The sequence below is a fragment of the Canis lupus genome, chromosome 18, assembly GCF_048164855.1.
Source record: "Canis lupus baileyi chromosome 18, mCanLup2.hap1, whole genome shotgun sequence".
NCBI classification, from domain to species: domain Eukaryota; kingdom Metazoa; phylum Chordata; class Mammalia; order Carnivora; family Canidae; genus Canis; species Canis lupus.
The window spans coordinates 16,960,447-16,983,534 of record NC_132855.1 but is presented as its reverse complement, the minus strand read 5'-3'; the positions used below and the strand labels follow the sequence as shown (position 1 = coordinate 16,983,534).

General features: G+C 38.9%; 1 protein-coding gene across 6 annotated transcripts in view; it reads left to right on the top strand.

The window, feature by feature from the left end:
• The window catches only part of ITPRID1 (ITPR interacting domain containing 1), a 134,172-nt gene that overhangs the window by 44,018 nt on the left and 67,066 nt on the right, over positions 1-23,088 (top strand). For 4 of the 6 annotated variants that reach the window (XM_072783580.1, XM_072783581.1, XM_072783579.1 and 1 more), the window contains exons 2-4: positions 16,930-17,107; positions 18,384-18,432; positions 18,761-18,798. In XM_072783580.1, coding sequence (XP_072639681.1) covers positions 16,948-17,107; positions 18,384-18,432; positions 18,761-18,798 — 247 coding nt within the window. In that variant the 5' untranslated portion in view covers positions 16,930-16,947. Of the gene's footprint in view, positions 1-16,929; positions 17,108-17,764; positions 18,033-18,383; positions 18,520-18,760; positions 18,799-23,088 lie in introns of those variants that run through there. The other 2 variants (XM_072783582.1, XM_072783583.1) reach the window with 2 other exon arrangements.

Here is a 23,088-nt window from a genome sequence, read left to right as displayed (position 1 = left end):
CTTAGAACTGCATAGAAATTGCCTCAGCAAACATGACAACCATTTCTCTGACTCAGCTCAATGAGCCCAGGGCTAAATATACTTGGAAAACTGACCTCTCTGAAAAAGTATGCTCTCCTTCCCTGAATAATCATTTGTGAAGTATATAAGAGCTGTTTGTATATTCTTTTTTTGAGCTCTGGAAATATGTGTAATTATTAAGCATATGGACTCGGGGGTCAGTTGACCTAGATTTGCCTGTCCTCTGCCTCTACTCATGCAACTTGTGTGACTGAAGACAGTTGTTTTAGTATCTGTGAGCCTCAGTTTCCTCATCCATAAGATAAGGATAAGAATGAATTCCACTTTGGAGTGCCTTGGTAGCTCAGTCAGTTAAGCGTCCAACTCTGTTTCAGCTCAGATCATGATCTCAGGGTCCAGGGATCGAGCACCACATTGTGCTCCGAGAACCCTTTTGTTAAAAATCTCAACTGTCTGTTGTCTCTCCCTATGGTAGTTTACTACAGTAGACATTTCAACAGTTCATCTGACTCTATTCTCCACTCCAAGCAACCTGATGATTATAATTTGGCTTCTCATGTAGGTCAAAAGTTTCAGTTCTTTACAGCTCACAACCTGATTCTGCTTTTGGCAATCTTAACACTTTTCCTCATCTTCTTGGTCTAGATTCTCCTCTTACTCTAGACTCCTTTCTGGAATGAATTCATCTGCCACCTTGGCTTCAACTAGGAGCTATTCTGTGACTGCACATGTATGTTAGCCCAGACTTCACTATTGAACTCTAGACTCCCTATCCAAACTACATACTGATACTTCCCCTCAGTGTTTCCACGGGAACCTTATATTTGCAAAACAAAACACACCAATTCCTTCCATAAACTTACTCCTTCTATAATCCTGCTTGAGAAGAAAATGATATTGACCATGTACCCAAGTTGGGAACCTGAGAAAAATCTTTCACTCCCCACCCCCACATAGTAAGCAATCAATAAAACCTACTGATTTTTTTTCTCCCATATAGTCCTACATTGCTCACATTTTTATCTCTAATCTTAGGGCTATGGTTGCAGTCACCATTATATTTCACTTGGTTTCCAGCCTCTCATTTTCAGTTTTGTTCCTTCTGTTCATTCCATTCTGCATATTGAAGCAAAAGGACATTTTTTAGAATATAAATTTGATCATGTCACTTCCCACTACTCTCAGAATAAAACCTAACCTCTTAATAGCATATGACACCTTCCATGATCTGGTTATTCCTTCCCTTTCCAGCTATATCACTTGAAACGACTCTTCGTAGGTTTTATATGAGCCATACCTAGATTCTTGCAATTCTTCAAGTGGACAATTCTCTTTTTTGTCCAAAGGACTTTGCACATGCTGTTCCCTCCACCTTCCTCCCACCCTATGTAGAACATAGGGGCTTACTTTTACTTCCTGGCACTTTAAGAAGTCTACCAGGAGACTTCATGAGATTATAGGTGCATTCACCTGATAGGAGAGATATTAACACTGTGCTTCTTTTAGCCTGTTTTCCCAGGATGACCCATTAATGGTAGAAGTGTTATATAGGGGGTTCCTGACACTTTAGTTTTAGTGCCTAATACACAAAAATTCATTTTGTGAAACTGTCAAATCACATAGCTTTTCTGGGTCTCATTTTCCTTATCCTTGACATTCCATTATAAGATTACTGTGTAAATCCAAAGAAACCAAAGCTCTGAGAATGACCTACTTATTGAAAATACAGAAAATGTGTGGCATCACTTTTCCAATCTCACTTTTGCTCTATCCTCACCTCCCTTCTGACTGGAGAACTTTCACCTTTTAGTATATTTCCCTTCTCCCTTCCCTTTAGTTTATCTTCCCTTCTCCCTCACCTCATTGACTAACTTCTATTCTCCTTTAGGACCAAGCTTAGACTTGATATTTTCCAAGATGCTTTTTCCAAACCCTCAAAGCTGGGCCAAGAGCTCAACCTATAAGATCCTGTAAAATTCTTTCTTTTTCTCCGGAAAAACTTAGCAACTCTCTTGTCGTTTTGACCTACTTTATCCTCCTCTCTTAGACAGTGAACAAATTCACCTTACTTTATCTATCTGTGGCCGAGGAGTATCCTTCTGTAAGCTGAAAGATAGACCTGGAAGGAAGTGTTCTATTTGGGAGACTGTTCTTAGAATAACAATGCACTAGCTATCGATTGCCAGTTTCAAAGTTTCACAGATTTTGATATATATCTTCTTTACTTTTCATGCAGAAAGCTTTATTTTAAAATTCAGTCATGTACACATTACTTTTTCTGATTTAACTATGCCTCTGAAGAGGAATTGATTTTCCCAAGATCATTCTAGTAGAAGCTAGACAGGGTCCTGTTCTCCTAATTTCTAATACAGATTTCAGTGCATGTATACTCAACTTCTCAATAAATGAGCTATATGAATAAACACATATGTAATTAATGGATAATCTAAATACAGGTAATTGAGAGTTTCTTTGTGGATGCAATTACATGCTCATTTTTATTTAAAAAAAATCACTTTTGAAAAAAATCTTCTGAAATGAAAATTGTTGAAAGAGAGACTTCATCTTTTAAGTGTAGTTCTGAACATGATATTTCAATTAAAGTTGTCTTGTCAATTAGCCTTTATCCAAGACCATCATATCCTAGTGAGTGGTGCAGACGTTCTAGTCTTCTCAAGAATAAATGGTCAGTGGATGCCACAGGAGGAAAAGGATGTGGTGTTACTTCAGGCCTTTGAGACACTCCTGGGCTCCTGAGGGTAAAGGTCTCAGATACTAGTGGTAAAGAGGTGAAAAAAATCCTGATAGACAAGGGACACCTCCCAGGATAGTTTCAAGGCCAGTTTATAGGGCTATTCAAATCTTGCTTGCAGATACTAGGAGCTCTGCAGAGGAACTCACAAGCTGTCATGGGGTTGGGAGTGGGAGAGATATAAGGTTTTCCTCTTCATTCACCTTGAAGACAACCTTAGTCCTTCCGTTTTATATATTGGGGTTCCTGGGTTTTGTTGTTTAAAGATTTATTCTATTTATTTGAGAGAAAGAGAGAGAGTAGAAGAAGAAAGAATCTGAAGCAGACTGCACTGAGCACAGAGCCCAAGACAGGGCTCAATCTGACAACCCAAGATCACTACCTAAACTGAAACTAAGAACTGGTTGCTAAGAACCACCCAGGCCCCCCTGGGGTTTCTGGTTGTTTTCCTTTTTTTAATTAAATATCATTAGAAATGCACATGTTCTTTTCATTTTCTTTTTTTTTTTTTAAGATTTTATTTATTTATTATGAGAGACACACACAAAGAGAGAGAGAGAGAGAAAGAGAGAGAGAGAGAGAGGCAGAGACACAGGCAGAGGGAAAAACAGGCTCCATGCAGGGAGCCCGATGTGGAACTCCATCCCAGGTCTCCAGGATCATGCCCTGGGCCCAGGGCAAGCACTAAACCGCAGAGCCACTCAGGCTGCCCCCACATGTTCTTTTCTATCATTGTAACTCTGATAATCCAGCTTATCAAGATGAAAATAATTGCTTGCATGCACAACTCAAGAATAGAATCACTTTTAGGTAGTGCTTTAGCATTCTGTCCTTTGTAAGGATGCACAGTAAATGTGACCATGAAATTTAATTTTTGTAGGATGAAGTTGACATTGTACTTATTTACCTTTCTCAAGTGGAATTGCCTGATCTTTCAATTAAAATTCTTCTTAGATACTGAAATCCCATAAAGGCAGGACTATTAGCCTTGACAGTTTGGTCCTTTTCTTTATGGGTTTGGGAATATGTGTGTATGTTTATGTTTTGTATCCTCTGAACTTTCCAGTAGAACTTCCTGGGAATTGAATCTCTCCACCCGGAATATCAGGTTCCACAGTCCGCATCTCCAGTGACGGTTTGCAATGCAAATTGTTGGGTTGGTAACACACAGTACCATAACCATGGTAACCAAATGAAGACAAGTTTGCTTTACTTCCTCAGCAAAGTACATTCTAGCCCTAGCCCGGCATTCAGACCTGACGTTACTGCCAACAGTCAAGGGCATTAAAGGAACAGCCAGAGGGTTCATAGAAATAAAAACACAACTGGAACCATTGTATTCATTCCCCACCCCCACCCCCCAACACACTTCCCCTGAGTCCAGGACTTATTACTAATAATCCTGTCATTTCTAACTACTTTCTAACTGCTTTCTTGGAGGGGAGGGTGGAGAGAATCACTATGTATCTTTATCCCCAATTTGACTGCAGATTTTGGCAAGCACACTGTCCTGGCTTTCCCATGCCTCACTTCTAAATAGGAGCAGATAGAAACCTGGTCACAGTTCTGTGGTCACAAGGACTTTTTAGTGTTAGCAGCTGTGATTCTCAAGGAGACAGGAAGGCATCCAAATAAAAACAGACACTTTCTGAGATCAACAACAAGCAAGCTACAAAGGCCACTTCTCTGCCAAAATTCTTTTCTTCTGGTATAGTCATTCTTTCCATTTGTTTGTTTGTTTTCAGCCTGTGGGGGAAAGGTATTAGTCCACTATTCTCATTTTCTGTCTGTTGGAATGGAAGGGCAGCTGTGGTATGTTCTGAAACTCCTTTACTTGCAGCTGTATGACCCAGTGATGCTCCAGAAGAAAGACTATTAGCAATAAGGTGAGCAATCTAATTGTCAGGGATTCTGGCCCAGATGATTCCAGCACTCCTGTGACTGCCTGGTGGCTGCCATTAACATGGAAAGATAAGAAAACACAGGGAATGGAAATGCTCTAGGCTCAAAATTGTTAGTTTATTTCCCCTAGTTTGTGAATACCGTTTCAAGCAATGTTTCTGAGATAGGATGAAGACATTATTTTGACTTTCTTTTGTAACTATTGGGACTTGTGTGTCATTTTCACTGGTACTTATTACTTCATTGTGGTTCAGAGGATGATTTTCTAACTCTTCCATTCTTGCCATCATTATTTGTTGGCATTCTACTCTAAAGAATAGCTTTCCCATCTCCCCACAGGTCTGCATCCTTTAGACATTGGTACATATTACCCGAGCTCTCCAGGAGGTTCAAACAATTAATATTTCCACAATGACGAGTGTCAATTTCCCACCTTCTAGGTGTTTTCACACTAATGAATTTCTGAGAATCTGATATGGTAACCTATTGTCTTTTTAGTTTTCATTTCCTTGAATATTAATAAGGTTTATTACATTTACATTTTTTAGCCATTCATAGAGTACCCTTTAAAAAAAAAAAGCTTAGAACCCAAAGTAGGGCTTAAACTCACAACCCTGAGAATGAGGCCTGAGCTGAGATCAAGAGTCAGAAACTTAACCAACTGAGCCATTCAGGTACCCTAATTTCCCTATTTTTGTATTGCTTCATTACATTGCTTTTATTTCTATGTATCTTTTTTTATTGATTTATAATTGCATGTCATACATCAAGGATATAAAAGTTTTTCATAAGGGAGACAGAACATGGAAGACTCCTAACTCTGAGAAACGAACGAGGGGTGGTGGAAGGGGAGGAGGGCAAGGGGTGGGGGTGAATGGGTGACGGGCACTGAGGGGGGGCTTGACGGGATGAGCACTGGGTGTTATTCTGTATGTTGGCAAATTGAACACCAATAAAAAATAAATTTATTATTAAAAAAATTAAAAAGAAGTTTTTCATGTCATATATACTGTCAATATTTTTACAGATTTTTTGACATTTTGACATTTTTATCATTTTTGCCATAGGAAATTTTAAATTCTTAACTTGTTAAATCCATTGTGATTTCCCTTTATTCACTTTGGGGTCATTTTTCCACAAACTTTTACCACCTCAAGATTAGAAAAAAGTTCTACTCTTTTAGAATATTTTATTCTAAGACTATTTTTATTTCATCTTTTCATATTAAATCCTTAACACAAGGGCAGCCATGGTGGCCCAGCGGTTTGGCACCACCTTCAGCCCAGGGTGTGATCCAGGAGACCTGGGATCGAGTCCTACATCAGGCTTCCTGCATGGAGCCTGCTTCTCTCCCTGTGTCTCTGCCTCTCTCTCTCTCTCTCTCTCTCTCTCAGTCTGTCATGAATAAATAAAATCTTAAAAAAAAAATCCTTAACACTATTGGCATTTAGTTTGATGAATTGTATAGGGCTTTCTTTTTGTTTTGCTTTGCATTTTTTCCACTAAATTTTAAATTTAGAAATAACTATAAATTCACATACAGTTCTAAGAAATAATACAAAGTCTACCTGACTTAATGAAGGAATTCTTCCAACAATGCATTGATAACCTACTTCTGCATATGTAGATTTTTATCTGGGACAGGCTTTGTCTTTTCAATATAATCAACAGGTATAAAGTTGTAATATCAGGACAGTTTCTCATAATCACTTATAAAGAATAATATGCTTCCTTCTCTAAATTCCCTGAGAGATTTTATGGTTATGGTCACAGTGGGAAAGCAAGGATGATGATACCTTTGATGTTAGAGGAATAAAGAATATGCTAGAATTTGCCTTTGTGAATAATTCAGATAGGAAAGATGATTTAGACCCAGGGGCTGACTTAGGTCTTGATCTCTTCTCCTCTCTACCATCTATTTCTGTGTTCTTGGATGGAACACTTTCTCATTGTAGTTAAGAAGTTAACCATTATAAGGACTGAAATACACAATTTTTATTGCATAACAATATTTTTTAAAATATTTTACTTATTTATTTGAGAGAGAGAGACTGAGCATGAGCATGAGCATGAGCAGAGGGGAAGAGGCAGAGGGAGAGGGAGAAGCAGACTCCCCACTAAGCAGGGAGCCTGATGTGGGGCTTGATCCCAGGACCCATCATGACCTGAGCCAAAGGCAGACACTTAACCAACTGAGCCACCTAGGCAGCCCTAACAACATGTTTTAAACTTGAGATGTGTACACCTGAAAATCTTAAAGCAAATTGCTTGACAGGTCATTTTTTTTTATAGATATCAGGCAAGGTGTATAGAAGGAAATTGTGATAGAGCCCAACTAAGAGTATTCTTAAGAGAAACAGCAATCTGCATTGGTCAGGGTTCTCCAGAGAAATGAGATAATTGAGATAGCACATATTTATATGTATATAACATAAACATAATTATATATACTCAATTAGAGAGAGAGAGAGAAATCTATATCTATCTATCTATCCATTGATCTATCTACCTATATATTGCTCATGTAATTGTGGAACCTGAGACATTCCATGATCTGCCATTTGTAAGCTCGGGACTTGGGAAAGCTGGTGGCATAGATCTAGTCTGAATCTGAAGCTTGAGAACCAGGAACATCACTGGTGTAAATCCCAGCACTATAGCATGAGGATTCTGATTTCCCAGCTCAACAGTCAGACAGAGAAAAGGAGAATTTTCTTTACACCTTTTTCTTCTCTTCAGACCTCAATAGATTGAATAATTCCTGTCCATACTGGGGAGAGCAATCTGCTTTACTCAGTCTACTGATTTAAATGCTAATCTGTTCTGGAAACACCCTCTTAGACACACCCAGAAATCATGATTAGCCAGATATCTGGACACCCTGTACTGGAGTCAAGTAGACACATAAAATTAATCATCACACCATCAGCTAAGATGACTTGTGATTTCAGTAAGCTAACATTGAAGAACATCTGTTTAATGGTTGCAAATCCACTGCTGAATAGCCCTTTGGTGAAATTTATGCTATAATTGCTCACATGCATTTTAATCCCCCTGTCTGGAATGTTTGCCTATCCATTACCCATCTTCAAGAGCCAGAGCCAATACTTCCCCTTCCAAGAAACCTTTTTTATTTCCCTAAATGAACATTTTTCTCCTTTACTATTTGAGAACAGTTGTTTTATACTTCTCTTAAAATGCATATTATGTTCTACTTCGCAATATATGGTTAATAAGTACTATTTTTTGTGATCAACTATAAGCTCTTCAAAGTTTCTTTACAGAGTAGACAGTAAAATATTGAATTGAATTTAATTAGCAGATATTGTTATTGTAGTTATTTACTTAGTAGTTCTTACATACAATACACTTTTATGAAGAATGACTAGTGCACAGTACTGTCTTTGATGGGACAGAGACTCCAAAGATAAGTAAGTCACAATTCTCCTCTCCTGAGAGCAGGGACAGAGTCCAGCAGCAGAACAATCATTCATTCATTAAACAATCATTGCTGATCACCTGTCGCTACCCATGGCCTACACTAAGTGCCATGGATAAAAAACAACAAAACAAAACAGAACAAGTCATGGTCCTTGAGTTAAGTGGGAAAGGCAGAAGTGTACGGGATGCCTGGGTGGCTCAGGGGTTAAGCACCTGCCTTCGGCCCAGGGCGTGATCCTGGGGTCCCGGGATTGAGTCCCACATCGGGCTCTGTGCATGGAGCCTGCTTCTCCTTCTGCCTGTGTCTCTGCCTCTCTCTCTGTGTATGTGTCTCTCATGAATAAATAAATAAAATCTTTAAAAAAAAGAAAGGTAGACGTGTAAACAAACTACTTGAGTGTGAAAAGTGCTATAATAAGGAGTTGTGCAGGTTGCTGTGAGTGCCAGAAATGGACTAGGATGAGAGTGGAGAGTGATAAGGGAGGTTTTATAGAATGAGTTTTATTTGAACTTGATGAAATGGTACCCAGGAAAGAGAAAAGCAGCACCAGCAGTGGGATCTGCACCCAGTAGCATCTGAGAGGAGAGCACTTGAAAACAGCAAATAGTTCTATGCCTCCAGAGTGGGATGTACACGGAGAAACCTGGATTGTGGTGCTATGGGAATGAGAGATACCTCCACATCCTTTCATTCTCCTTCCCCAGGGTGAGGCAAGGCACCTGCGGAGAGGACAAGAGTAGAGATAATGAGAAAAGACAGAATCATTGAGAAAGAAAAATCTCTTTAAAATTGGAAAGGGATTGGAACATGGCTAGCAGTAGGTGAACCAGTTGATTCAAGTTTACCAGCCTCAAAGGCGTTTCAAGTTTCTAGGAAGCTGTATATATGGTTCTTGACTATAATCTTAACACTCCAGCTTATTTCACCAGCAAAAGATGAAAATGCCAAGTCTAAGAGAACTGACTCTGGATTCCAACTTGGGCACAACTTTCTTGTGTTTAAATCCAGTTTGCTCCTAAATGGCACGAGAGAGCACCCTTCACATATTTCATGGTGGGAGGAAGCCACCCACAGAGCAAGTCAACACAGACTGCTTGTTCCTCCTAGCAGAGTGTTGACAGAACACTCTATTCTCTAGGATCTGCCTCTACTTTACTGAATCACTTGGAAATCTTTATTCATCTTTGTGAGACTTTGGTATTTGGACAGGGAGGAAGAGCAGAAGGGCATTCCTGGCCTGGCTTTGTCGCTTGAGTTTTTGAGTGGTCTTTCAAGTAATAGGAACAGTGTTGCTTTTTTTTTAATCCCTTGTATAATTTTGATGGATATAGCTTTAAAATATTTTTAAAATGTGAGCTCCATTGGTCAACTAATAGGCTATGTGGAGGCTTGAAATAGAAAAACCATCTTATGGAATCATCTCATCTCATCCAATTCTCTCATATTATGCAAGAGGAAAAATGACATTCCAAGACAACTTGAAACCACATGCCCAATGTCATACAGCCAATGAACTATTTGTTGATTAATTAAAATAAATTACATTTTGTTTCCTTGATGATGAGTTAAGATCTTTTATCTGTTGGTAGCTGTTGGAAGACACATAAGGTAAAAGAAGGTATTTACTCAGATAATTTTGGTTGAAATAATAGAAGTGAGCATCAAGTGATTACCCAGAAAATTTTGCTTCAAAATGGAGGTAATAAATATATTTATATAGTTGAATATATATTGATATATATTTGTATGTATGTGTGCAAATATATATGTATATGTATATAATCTGATCACTTCTCTAATTCAGATTACATTGTTCCCTGATACCATATACCTATTCCTGGCAAGTTGTACCTTCCCATAAATTATTTAATTGTTGAGTATCTAAGTTTTAGTAATGACTTCATAACCAATTTTGCATTGATATTTCTCAATCCCTTGTTGGTATTCATTTAAACAGCAATTTATCCAGCAAACATGTATTGAGTACCTTTTTCTACAATTATGATAGGAGAGCTAAGATCTCTGTCCTGAAGAAAATCCCACAATGGTTAAACAGAATTACAAACACAAACTTATAAAACAATACAAAAATACTTTAATAGAGGTTTACACTAAACTATAAGGTTACAGAGGAGCAATTAAAGCCATACTCATATAGGGAGAGCATGTAGATAGAGAAAATAAGAATGGGCTGAAATTTGAGCTGTGGAACAGTCAAAATGTTGATAAGTCAGGGGTGCCTGGGTGGCTCAGTCAGTTAAGCATTGGACTCTTAATCTCAACTCAGGTCGTGATCTGAGGGTCACGAGATCAAGCCCCGTGTCAGGCTCCATGCTGGGATGGAGCCTGCTTAAAATTCTCTCTCTCCCTCTCTCTGTCCCTCCCTCCACTCTAAAAAAAATTAGAAAAGCTAGCAAAAGATCTTGAGAAAAAAGCCTTGAGTGAGATAGGAGGTAATCTGAGAAAGTATGGCATTTAATTTTTTTAGATATTTATTTATTTATTTATTTATTTATTTATTTATTTATTTATGAGAGAGAGAGAGAAAGAGAGGGAGAGAGAGAGAGTAAGCACAAGCAGGCAAAAAGGGAGAGGAAGAGGGAGAAGCAGGCTCCCCGCTGAGCAGGGATCCTGACATGGGGCTCAATTTCCAGGTTCCTGGGATCAGGACCTGAGCTGAAGACAGATGCTTAACCAACTGAGCCACCCAGGCACCCCTAAGACCATGGTATTTTAAAAAAAGATAAAAATATTATGTCCATTAAGAGAAAATAGTGAAGTACTGAAAATTCTGAAATGAGAAGAACTGGTAGTTGAGTGTTAGCATACTAATTTGGGTGGGTAATAAGAGAGTGGGAGGTGTGGACGATGATGAACATGGGAGCATTTGCTGTGATCCAAATGAGACTATAAGTTTGATTCATATCAGATTGGCAGCAGCAGAGGAGGTCAGTGTGAGATATATTTTAAGGACCCGTCTCTCATCCTCTTTTAAGTGACTTGATATGGCATGTAAAAGGAATAAAGGAATTAAGGAAGACTCATAAGTTCTTGGCCTGAGCAACTGCCTGAATAGTGTTACCAGTTACTGAGATGGGGAACACTGAAATAAAGGCAGGTACTTAGAAGGCAAGCAGAAGTCAAGAAAAGAATAAAGGTTTCAGCATGACACCTATTAAATTAAAAAAAATAAAAGTATCCAAATGAAGATGTGAAGATCCAAGTGAAGATGTGTAACTAGAAATACCCCACTCTGAAGCTCAGGTCGCCTATTCTAAGGGTCTGGACCAGATTTGGAAATGTGAATTAAGGAATCATCATGAGTTGAATAGGAAACTAGAGTAGGAGTTGGATAGAGATTGAAGGGTCAAAGGAGGATTATTTTAAGATGAGAGACATGATAAAGGGAACGATCCAATAGGGAAGAAAAATGGTGCTCAAGCGAAGTCTGTGAGTAGAATAGGGGTGACAAGGTATGCTTTAAACTGGGAATTTGGAGGCTGTTCATTTATAGTGATGAAGTATGACCATGAGAATTGAGTGGAGGGAAGGAATGTTGTAAATATTGTAAATCTGCTGATCATTGAACTGAGTGGTCAAGTGTTGATGGATTGCCCATATTGACAATGAAATCAATTGAAATCTTCCAGGAGGATGACAGAAATACCATTCTTTTTGCAGTAAATGAGGGTAAATATCCTGGATATTTACATAGTCTGATAGCTTATGCTTCAAAAGACAGAGGAAATAAGATCTGAAAGCAGCAATTAGGAACATGGAGGAAATTTATACCATCTTCAAGATTATAGTCCTGATTCAATGAGTGAAAAGGATAAAGCCACAGCTTGAGAGAGTGGCAAAGGAAACCATGTTCAGGTTTTAATTAGAAACAGGAGATGAAGGGACATTCAGTGAAGAGCTAAAGATAAAGTGGATTTAGTAGGTGACAATCTATGAATTCCAGAGGGCACAGGGGTTGGGAGCATCTGGAGAAGGTAGGAGATTGGGCCAGATGAGGCAATGTCCACTGCCACATCCAGATGAAGCAATGTCCACTGCCACATGAGCATGGTTCAAGGGCATAATGGGATTTGTCCTATGGTCTCCTAGAGTAAGAAGTGTGAATCAGTTTCCTTCAAGTGTATGCCTCCCAGGACTGGTCTCAGTCTGTGGAAGGAAGTGAGTGGTGTTGAAGCTTATGGTAATCATCTTTGTGAAAGCATGAGGGGCTCTCAAGGCTTCCTTTTCAAACCTCTATGAGTGATGTCACAGCTGGGAAAGGGACAGGTCTTCCTGAAGCACATGGCTCTATGTAGACTTCTAAATTTTTCTACTGAGGCAAGTTATTTATATGGCAGATAGAAGAGCAAAGCAAACTGGATACCATTTGAGATCTTAACAAAAGGCTTGAACAGAGTAGTGATGAGGATCCATAGTAGAGACATAGAGATGGTGAGATTCCTGTGGATCAGAATGCTTCTGGAATTTTTTCCCATTGTGATGTTCTCTTCCTGACCATGGGGCTCCTTCAGAAGTGGAGCCAAGGCTCGAACTACAGCCTACAATTATCAATTATAACCCTGAAATTAATACTATAGTTGAAGGAATTTCTAAACTCTGATATGAGTCTCTAGTGTCAGGTAAATCTGCATCTCATGGTCACAGAAATATTTTATTCTAATACTTTCCAACTATATTTTTCAATTACTCAAACTAAGCAATCTCAAAATGACCCAGGTTATCTACAAACTATGGGTGTCGAATTTATCTCCTATGGAAAAAGAAGCAAATTGTTACATTGATTGGTGATTCTTTTCCTTTACTTGACAGTTCTTGACATGAAAATGACATACAGAGGCAACATAGAGAAGGAAGGATTCTTTTCCTTTACTGACAGTTCTCGACATGAAAATGACATACAGAGGCAACATAGAGAAGGAAAAAAAAAACTGGCCCACTTGGGTATTGATTGTTTTATATACATTTTTCATTAATTTTTTCCAACAGCCATCTGAAGTGGTTATTTCATAGTCATTATAGAGAAGAAGAAATAGATTATCAGAGATGTTTGAAAATTTCCCCCAAAGAGATGTCAAAAAAGCATCAGAGCTGAGATTAAAATCTGGAGTTATATGACCTGAAAGCACTTACCCTTTAACCACATTAGAACCAAGAATACTGGCTAAGCCAGCTGGTGTCCCTTTACCAAATAACCAAGCAATCAACTTACAGTTACAGATTATTTACCCTGGGCAGAGTTCTGTGCTGGGATCTATGGGGAACACAGAGATAAATAATCCACAGTCCCTATTCTCCAGTATGAACAACCTTTTTGGCAAGACAACCTGTTTGCATAGAGGTGAAAAAGTTAAATAATCCCAGAGGACAAGAATGTAACTACTGTCACAGCTTTGAGTATCAAGGTATCAAATCCTGTGATTTCTCTGTGGGCTGAAGGCTTCACAGCGAAAAGGAGCATTTATTGTTGCATTTGCTCAAGTGAAAAAAATGTCATATAAAATTAATGTTACACCACCAATATTTTGAGTATTTAAAAAAAAATTTTAAAACGTGAGGACATTTTGGTACATTTCTCTCTCTCTCTTTTTTTTTTGTCTTTTCAATATACTTTTCCTTAGTTTTGTTTTTACAAAATTGTCCTTGGTGCCTGTTTTTCATCCTCTTTCCTATTAAACATGATAATATAAGAAATTTCCTACATTAAAGGAGGTTCTTTATACACATAAGGATTAATGGTATTGTAATTCGAACAGAAGGGATCTGAAGACAGGGAAGAGACCTTCAGGCACAGATGGCAACATAATCTCAGATGAAGATTCACTTTGGACCAAGTCAGCATTGGCAAGAATTTGGTTCCAAATGGTCCTGGGGATAAACGGGTTAATCAGAGGATTCAGCAGAGACTCTATCCCAAACACTTCAGCCCGCCAGTCACCTGAGCAATTCAGGGCTGCCACCACATCTGTGTCGCTTGCAAAGAACTGCTTGCTCTTTGGGTCAAGCCAGTGGATGCCAAAGGAGGGTCATCTAAGCATGGGAGAATCCAAAGCAGATTTGTTTACTTAATGGGAAAGGCATCCACCAAAACAGCAGGGAACAAAAGAGTTTTTCTTTACAAAGTGGTCCCTGACCCTCGCCTTTAGCAAGGGTTCCCACTTTCCTTGGCAGCCTTTTGCTGCTCTAAAGCCAACTACAGGGGAGCTGGCAGGGAGCATATCCTCACTGCTTGTGCAAGCCCAGTGGCTGAGGTCAAACACGCCATTTAAGAACAGAAGTTTCGGGACATACCCAATAAAGCAGCACTTCTATCTAGAACTTTAACGATTTTTACATTGTTATATTTGAAAGAAACAGTAGCTCTGTTAAAATTTGACATTGTAGTACAGAAGCAGCAGTTTGAGGACTTTAGCTGCTTGACAGCTCCTGCTCCCACTACAGAGTGGATTGGTGCAAAACAGGACCTCACTTTCAGTTGAGGTTGGTGGAGGAGCAAGACTGTTTTAGGGTATGCCCTATTTTTCTATGATACTTTATCCTTTTCTTCAGACTATGAGAACGTATTGAGTTTGTTGTCTCATGAATCTTGTTAAGCACGATTTCACAAGGATATTTTCCCTCCTTGTGAAATCTTACGTTGTCAGAGTTGAATACACACACAAGATGCATGGCATTGCCAAACAGAACTTTTTTACTCAAAAGAGCCAAAGTATGAGTAAAATTAAATAGCCAGAAATGAAATCCAATTCAATTAAATTCTTAAAGTTTATTTTGTCTAGTGTTATGGATTCTACTACACCAAATAATCCTATAAAGTTTAGAAAGATAATCTTATCTGTATTATTTTTGTCTTGTGTTAGCATCAGAATTTTTATTAACATATATTTGTTCCCAGAGGATATTCTGAAAGTTAACTTTCTTTTTTAAAAATATTTATTTATTTATTTCAGAAAGGGAGAGAGAGAGAACCCTTGCAGGGGGAGGAGAGGGTGGGCAGAAGGAGACAGAGAATTTCAAGCAGACTCCCTACTGAGCTCAGAGCCCAAAGTGGGGCTTGATCCCACGACCCTGAAGTCATGACCTGACTTGAGCCAAGATCACAACCTGAACTAAAATCAAGAGTTGGATACTCAACCAACTAAGCAACTCAGGTGCCCCCCAAAAGTTAACTTTCTCAAGTTGGCTGACTACATGACTCACTGTTGATATAGATATTAACTGTCTACCCTTTGCCATAATTTTTAAATAATTGAAATTTCTTAGTATTTGCTTTTTTAATCATAAAATTCACAGACATTACAATTGTCATTGATTTTGCAGTAATTTACTATTATAACAATAAGTGAATATTTATACTTCAATTGAATTATAGAATTTTAATGTACAAAGCATGTAAGGAAACTCTGACTGCCAATTGCATCACAAGAATGCTCACCTACCTATACTTAAATGAAAATATTCAAATGTTTACAATAAATCTGAAAGACTTGCCTTGATAAAATATTGATTAGAAACAATGGGTTAAGTCATGTGACCAGTGATTATGAGTGAGTTTAGCGATGCAAGACATGTTGTTGAGGTAGGTATTTGACTATTTAGTCATTTCTCTAAACTTGAAGAATAAAGTAATACAAATTGAGGCAGATGCCATGGAAAGAATTTAGTCAGAAAGCATGGTTTTGAATCCTAGCTTTGCTACTTTAATTTTATATTTAATATTATATTTATATTTAGTATTTATATTTATAGTTAGCACTTATTTAGCACCTACTATGTACTGAGAATTCAGTCAAATACTGGAGACACATTGATGAGTAAGAAGGAGACCCTCCTTCTTAATGTCCCGATAATCTGGGGAACTTCAACAATTTACTCAGATGTTCTAAGCTTTTGTCTCCATCTCTTACTCTGCAAGTCTCATAATGATATTAATAAAGGTTAAACGAGATAATAGGGATGATCAATATTTCTTGTGCCATAAGCATAACGTACTTATTACCATTCTAACTGTCCCAATCATCCTATCAGTCAGATGGTATAGCTTAATAATCACAGGAATATGCTTTGAGTCCAGTGCCTGGGTTTGAGTGCTGGTTATTGTGTGGCTTTAGGTATGCAACTTTAGATATGCAATCCCTCTGCTCTTCAATTTACTAGAAAATTGTGACAGATCCCTTCCTCTCTTGGCAATTAAATTAAATAATGAATGTATAGAATTCCACATAGAATCTAGTACTCCACTGGGGTCAACAGTTTTTAAAACTCAGGACAATTTATACCCAATTAAAAAATTAAAGAATGCAGTAAAATTATAGAATTTATACAAGGCCACCCAACAAGTCGCAGAGGTGGGACTCATCCACGTGCATCTGTTGCCAAAGTCTTTATTTTTCACATTTTGGGTTGTCTGAGAATATTTGTATAGATGCAACTGTTGGATAAATTTGAAGGATACTGATTATGTTAATCAATACCTTGAATCTCTCTTCCTGGCTGGTGTCCCCTCCCAGTCCACAGTTTCTTTGCTCTCCATCCACATTGCAGACCCCCAACTGGATCGCCCAGAGGGTGGATGTGGCCTGATGACAGGCAGGGGGCATTAGTCCCAGTGCCCACCTGCCTCTCCCCTGAAAAGGAACCACTTCTCCATGCTGAGACAGAGAACTCAGCTAGGGAGGGTGGAGGAATCCGCTCCAGAAGACTGTGGTGGCCTGTTGGCACTCTGGCTTCTCCTCATTGAGTCAAGCCTAAAAGCTGACTGACTCATCAAGTCTGATCTGTTTGTATGTTTTAGTTTGCCGAATCTCTTACAATGGCAGAGAGGTCTCGTGGTTCTGGCAACTCCCAAGGAGGCCGAGGAAAGAGCAAGAGAGAGATCCTGAGGTCCACCAAGAGGGCCTGGGCTCCCCTGGATGAGCAGCTGCTCCCGGGCCCCAAGGAGGACAGCCGGAGACTCACCATTCCTCTGCTCGGTGAGAATGGACCCTCAGGGCAACTTGAAAACATCTGGCTGTGGGGAGATAAGGGGGATGAGGGGGTCTTGGCTGGGGGCAAATGATTTTGGAACAAACTCTTGGCTTGAAAGATACTAGTGTTCCTGGAAGGATGCCAGAAACTTCTGTGAAATGGGCACTTCTTACCTCCCCAACATTCAAAACTCACACCTTGATGGAAATAGACCAACTGCTCCCTTTCTAAGTGAAGTCCATGTCAGAGACATGAGGCTTCCTGCAGGACATCAAACATTTTATTGAAAGGATCTTCTTATTTTCAGGGTCTTGCACGAAGCATCCACAATAATTTTAATAGCTTAAAGAATAATAAATGGGAAAACACTTTTCCCTCCTCTATGATATAACTGATAGTTTTTGTTCTTTGCCCACCACCCAATTCATTCTGCCTCTATAAAGTCCCTATATTTAAAAAAATAAGCATCTTCCATGCTTACTTGGCCTTTCTGGTTCACCAGACACCTTGTGAAGGGGTAAATCAGGTACTTCACCCTTCAGTGGGATAAAGTCAAAGAAAACCAACCCACAGTAGTCTGTAGCCAACCAGAAAGGACAGAAATATTTACCAGGAAATATTGCTTTCTATCCTCTTCTTTTTGCCTATTGACTATTTGTTAAGCCAGTGACAAAGATCCACCTTAAAAGACTGGTGCCTTTCTAACACAGGATGCCTTTGGCAATCCTGGGACTCTAGTGCAATTTGTCCCTGGAATGAATGCAAATTTGGTTTAGAACCTGGCAGAGAACTCCTTGCAAATAAACATCACTGGCTAGCTGCCTTAGGTAAATGTCATGATTCAATAAGGAGAGGGTCCATGGTGAGCTATATCCGACAAGAGAGAGACAAAAGTCTGGTATGCTTTTTCACTCTTCATGTTCACACCAGGTAATTTAAAAATTATTCTAATATCTCTTGCACTTCAGTGATTTATGCTTCTTCCTTTTCACATTTCCTTTTTTCTTTCTTTCTTTCTTTCTTTCTTTCTTTCTTTCTTTCTTTCTTTCTTTCTTTCTTTCTTCCTTTCTCGATGTCAGTCATTTGGCAAGTTTATGATTTGTTCTCAGGAAAGACTAATTATGGAAAGTGGGAAGTTTTGCCTTGAGAAAATAAACGAACATGCTTTTAGAAACATGTGACTATGTAGGAAATAGAGCTATGGTGGTGGTTGGATAATGGAGTAGTGTTATTTTAGCTGCTGTGCTTTGATTGACTGGTCTGTTTCTTTCTCTTTTGTAGAAGAATCCAAACAAGCCAGTATTCAGCAGTGGCTGGACTCTGGATTCTTGTAAGTGTTTCTTTGTGCCTTACACATCTCTCTTGCAAAAATCGGTGAAAACAACATGGGTAACTCTGCTGGGGGCAGGTGTGACAGGTAGGGCTTTTCATTTTAACTGGATACATGAAGGATTGCTCTATTATTACATAAGTTATATATCAATTTTAAAGTATGCAACAGAATACTGTTCCAGTCCCTGGCTGTTGATTGCTTTTAAAAAGTTCTCCCATAATAGAGCCTAGTTCTGCATTTACTCTCATCTGTTTAATTAAAATGCAATTTAGTATAATTGAGTTGTATACATTGTTTGACTCGCAATATTTTTGTTTTTTTATAGGGTAAATGAAAACTTTCAGCAAGTCATCGACCACACTGGTAAGACAAGAGAATCAGAAGCATTTAGGCTTTGTGGACCCGAGTAAATTGATTAAAATGTCTATGTGAATAAATCTTCTTAAAATGAGAAATATCAGAGCTTGCTAAAAACAAGCTGGAATGGATCTCAAAAACCATCCAGCTCAACTGTTTTGTCTGATACATAAAACAGAGGCTCAGAAGGGATAGGGGGTCACTCAGTAGCAGGCAGAGGGCTGTAAACCAGGCCTCTTGCCACATCATTAGTTCAGACTTTACCAGAAAACTTACCGGGTTCTATGAAGACATTTTGCAAGGATATAATTATGGAAATGCAATTGTTTAACTTTTCCTCACGCTGTATTATACTTTTATGTCTAAATCTAGTTTCTTTCTATTCTTCAGTCTCAAAATTGTATCCTCTCTTTCTAATGGTGCATTTGTTCTCAAAAAGAACAGATGACTGAATTCTGTGGCAAACAATATAAGTATGTATTTCTGACGCAGGAAATGTATCACACTTGTTACACTGAGATTTGATAAGAACATTATAAAAGTAAATTAATTGCAAATCTCACAGTTTCCACCTTCTTTAAATGAAATACTGTATTTCATAGAAATACAATCATAAAATGCACTTACAGGCCCCCCGCATAACCAGCTCAATTGGTGGAACATGCGATTCTTCATCTCGGGGTCATGAGTTAAAGCCCCTCCTTGGGTGTAGAGATTACTTAAGAAATAAATATAAATAAATAAATACATACATACATACATACATACATTCACATTTTAAGTACTACTCAGGAAAATAAAACAAGAAGCCTGGCAATTATAAATGAAAGGCAACCCTGATTACAAGACACTTCCTGATTTCATAGATGTTAAAATTGAAAAAAAGGCGTGTTTTAAAACTGATGAAATGTCATAAATAATGTATGTAAAAAAATGACATAAATTAGGAGTTTAATGATTAGAGGGGAAAACTATTAGTCTAATGGTTACTTACTTGGCTGATTCTAATTATTTCACTTCCTCCTCTGACATCTTAAATTAAGATTGACCATTGGCTACAAATCAGTTTAAACATGAGGCTTTTTTACTAAAAACAAAAACAAAAAACTAGGTATATCATTGAAATTTCCTCCTTATCGAAACTTCTTTATTTTTTTAATATAAAAGTCACATTATTCCCCAAATCTCTGAAGATGTTTGCCAGTAAACTGAATTTAACGATCTCTATAATAGTGCAGAATCAAGAAAAGACAAGAACTTGGGGGGCCCAGCTGACTCAATTGGTAGAGCATGTGACTCTTGATCTTGGAATTATGAGTTCTAGCCCCACATTGAGTGTAGAGATTACTTAAAAATAAAATCTTAAAGAGAGAAAGAAAGAAAGAAGGAAGAAAGAAAGAAAGAAAGAAGAAAGAAAGAAAGAAAGAAGAAAGAAAGAAAGAAAGAAAGAAAGAAAGAAAGAAAGAAAGAAAGAAAGAAAGAAAGAAAGAAAGAAAGAAAGAAAACCTAAGAAATACTGCCAGCATGAGATGTCAGAAATCCCTGATGTTTCCTCTTGCCCGGGTCATGGTGGGAGGCCTGGGGTTGTCAGTAACTATATTATTAAAAGCTTCACTTCTCAGAAATTAAAGACAACCATGGCCCTTCCACCTCTGAATCAAGTCAATGGAGTGTAAAGGCACAGACAGGAGGTGCAAAGGTGGAAGAAAGAAGGGATAACACATCAGAAACACACAATTCCCATTTGCCAGGTGCTTTATCTTTTCAGCAAGGTTTTTTAATAATAATGGAATAGCCTCTTACAAGTTTAATTGAGCCTTCATTTTACAAGCCTCTTTATGATCTGTTGTATTTTAAACTCAGTAACCTGTGTGGAAGGAAGGCCGGTGTTCATCCAAGCTTTGCAGTGAAGATTCTGGGCCACGGAGTAATCAGGGGTTACGGTTTGGGGGCAGAAGCTGGTTAGGAGAGGGCAGAGGAACTTGAAGCCCAGCATTCAATCAAGCCTTCTGTGTGCTGGTCCTAGCCTTCTGTGTGCTGGTCCTAGCCATGCTGAGACCAATAAATGTGGAGTTTAGAGAAGTCGAGTCATACTGTAAAATGTGGAAGCTAGGACAGTGCCAAAATCTGGTACCTAAAATTCGTGGTAAGAGTGGCAAAGAGAAAAACCGGCGAGATGAAAAGAAACCAAAGAGGAGAGAGAAGAATAATCACTACTGGAAGGAAAATCCCATAAAAACTCATGCAATCCTAGTATGATGCAGAGTGGTACCTTCGTTCCTAGGGCAGCTCTAACAAATTACCCCAAACTTAGTGGCTTTAAACAGAAATCTACTCTCTCAAGATTCTGGAGGTTGGAAAACTGAAATCAAGGTGTGTAGACCAGGTCATTCTGTCTCTGAAGGATCTAGAGAAGAATCCTCCCTTGCCTCTTCCTTCCTGCAAGAGGCCCCCAGGAATCCTTGGCATTCCTTGGCTTATAGTGACAGCCTTCCATTCTCTGTCTCTACTCCACACGGCCACTTCTTCCTGTGCAGGGAAAGCTTTTCTCTTTTTTTAAGGACACCAGTCATTGGATTTAAGACCCACCCTAATCCAGTATGACCTCACCTTTACTAATTATATCTACAAAAACCCTATTTCCAAATAAGGGACACATTTTAAAATGAGACTTCAGATACAGAAATTAGATTCAACCTACTACAAGTAGAATTTATTCTAAGGTTGGTTTCCCTCATTGATCACTCCTGAGGCCTGCAAGTACCTGCTCATCTGATAGGTGACACACTGCCTCCCATAGAAAGCATTCTAGGGGACCTCTAGGTCTTGGACTGGGCCCCAAATAAAATGGGAGGGAGGTTGCATATGGCTTCAGTGGTCCTATTGCTGAATTCCTTCTGAATTTAGAGATGGCTAAAGTAGGGCATTGGCCTTTTATGGTGACTCTTTGGCTTTCATGGGGCTATGTGACTCCCTAAAGTCTCATTTTTATTAAACTGGAGTCTAGCTGGCTCATTTTCCAATTGCCAGTACTATTACACTAGATAAAGCCCTTAACCCATGGCACTTCAGCTTCTTCATCAGTAGAACTGGGAGGGGAGATAAATGATTATATATATTTTTTTTTAAGATTTTATTTATTTATTCATGAGAGACAAAGAGAGAGACAGAGACAGAGACAGAGACAGAGACAGGCAGAGAGAGAAGCAGGCTCCATGCAGGGAGCTCGATGTGGGACTCGATCCCAGGTCTCCAGGATCAGGCCCTGAGCTGAAGGCGGCACTAAACCGCTGAGCCACCTGGGCTGCCCAAATGATTATATTATATATTAAGGGCACACAGTCTAGGTACATTACATATGCTATCTTATTTACCCTAACCATTTTCTAAGGTAAATATTATCATTAAGAACTTTTGCAAGGAGGAGAATGAGACTCAGAAAGGTTAAGTAACTTGCCTAAAGTAGGTAAGGGGGTCAAGATTTGAATTTTGATCTGTCTGACTTGGTAGCCACGTTGCCTCTCCAGAAGCCTAGTATAATTTACTATATGTGTTATGCATGGAAGCACCCAGGGGGAAAGCAAGCCCTACATCAATCTCCCTGCAAGAAGAGTCAAAATGTGAGCATCGTGGCTGAGTTCACTGGCATTTACTTCTCTCTCCAGGTCTTCTGGCTCTTGTGCACCAGCCTTCAGAACCACAACATAGTCCTCCAGAATTTAAATTTTTTACAGTAGAACTAATTTCTTATGTCAATTGAATAATGTCAATGGAAAGGTTAAATGACCACGGCTAGATGTTAAAATAAAAAAAAGATGCATCAAATAATTCCTCTGGAAAGCCACTCGATTGGCTGGCTGCTTGCATCCCAGGTCTTACTCAGGTATTTCACAAAGGATAGTCTCTCACCATCTGCCCAAAACATTAGGACATCTTAGCTGAGTGGTCTGGCAGTCTTCTTAAGTATCTCCAGAACATTGTCTGTGCACATGGATAACTCAGAGCACATGGATGACTTACAGGGAAGACCCTTATGGGCATCCTTCAATTTGTCTTTCTCCTTTCTGAGAACTATCACTGGTACAGATCAACTCCTTGTGGTTGTCACCAACAGCGTGAGCAAACACAAGTTTGATGCTTGGTTTGTGCTCAGTGAGGATCAGTGGAATTTCCTATTGCCATAAACACAATAGGACAGTTAGAACCTCTTTGAGGTCAGTTGGGCTGCTAAAGGGTACATGGTGATGGATGTGAAAGTGTGTCTTTTCAGGCTGCTGACTCTTCTTAATCCCAGAT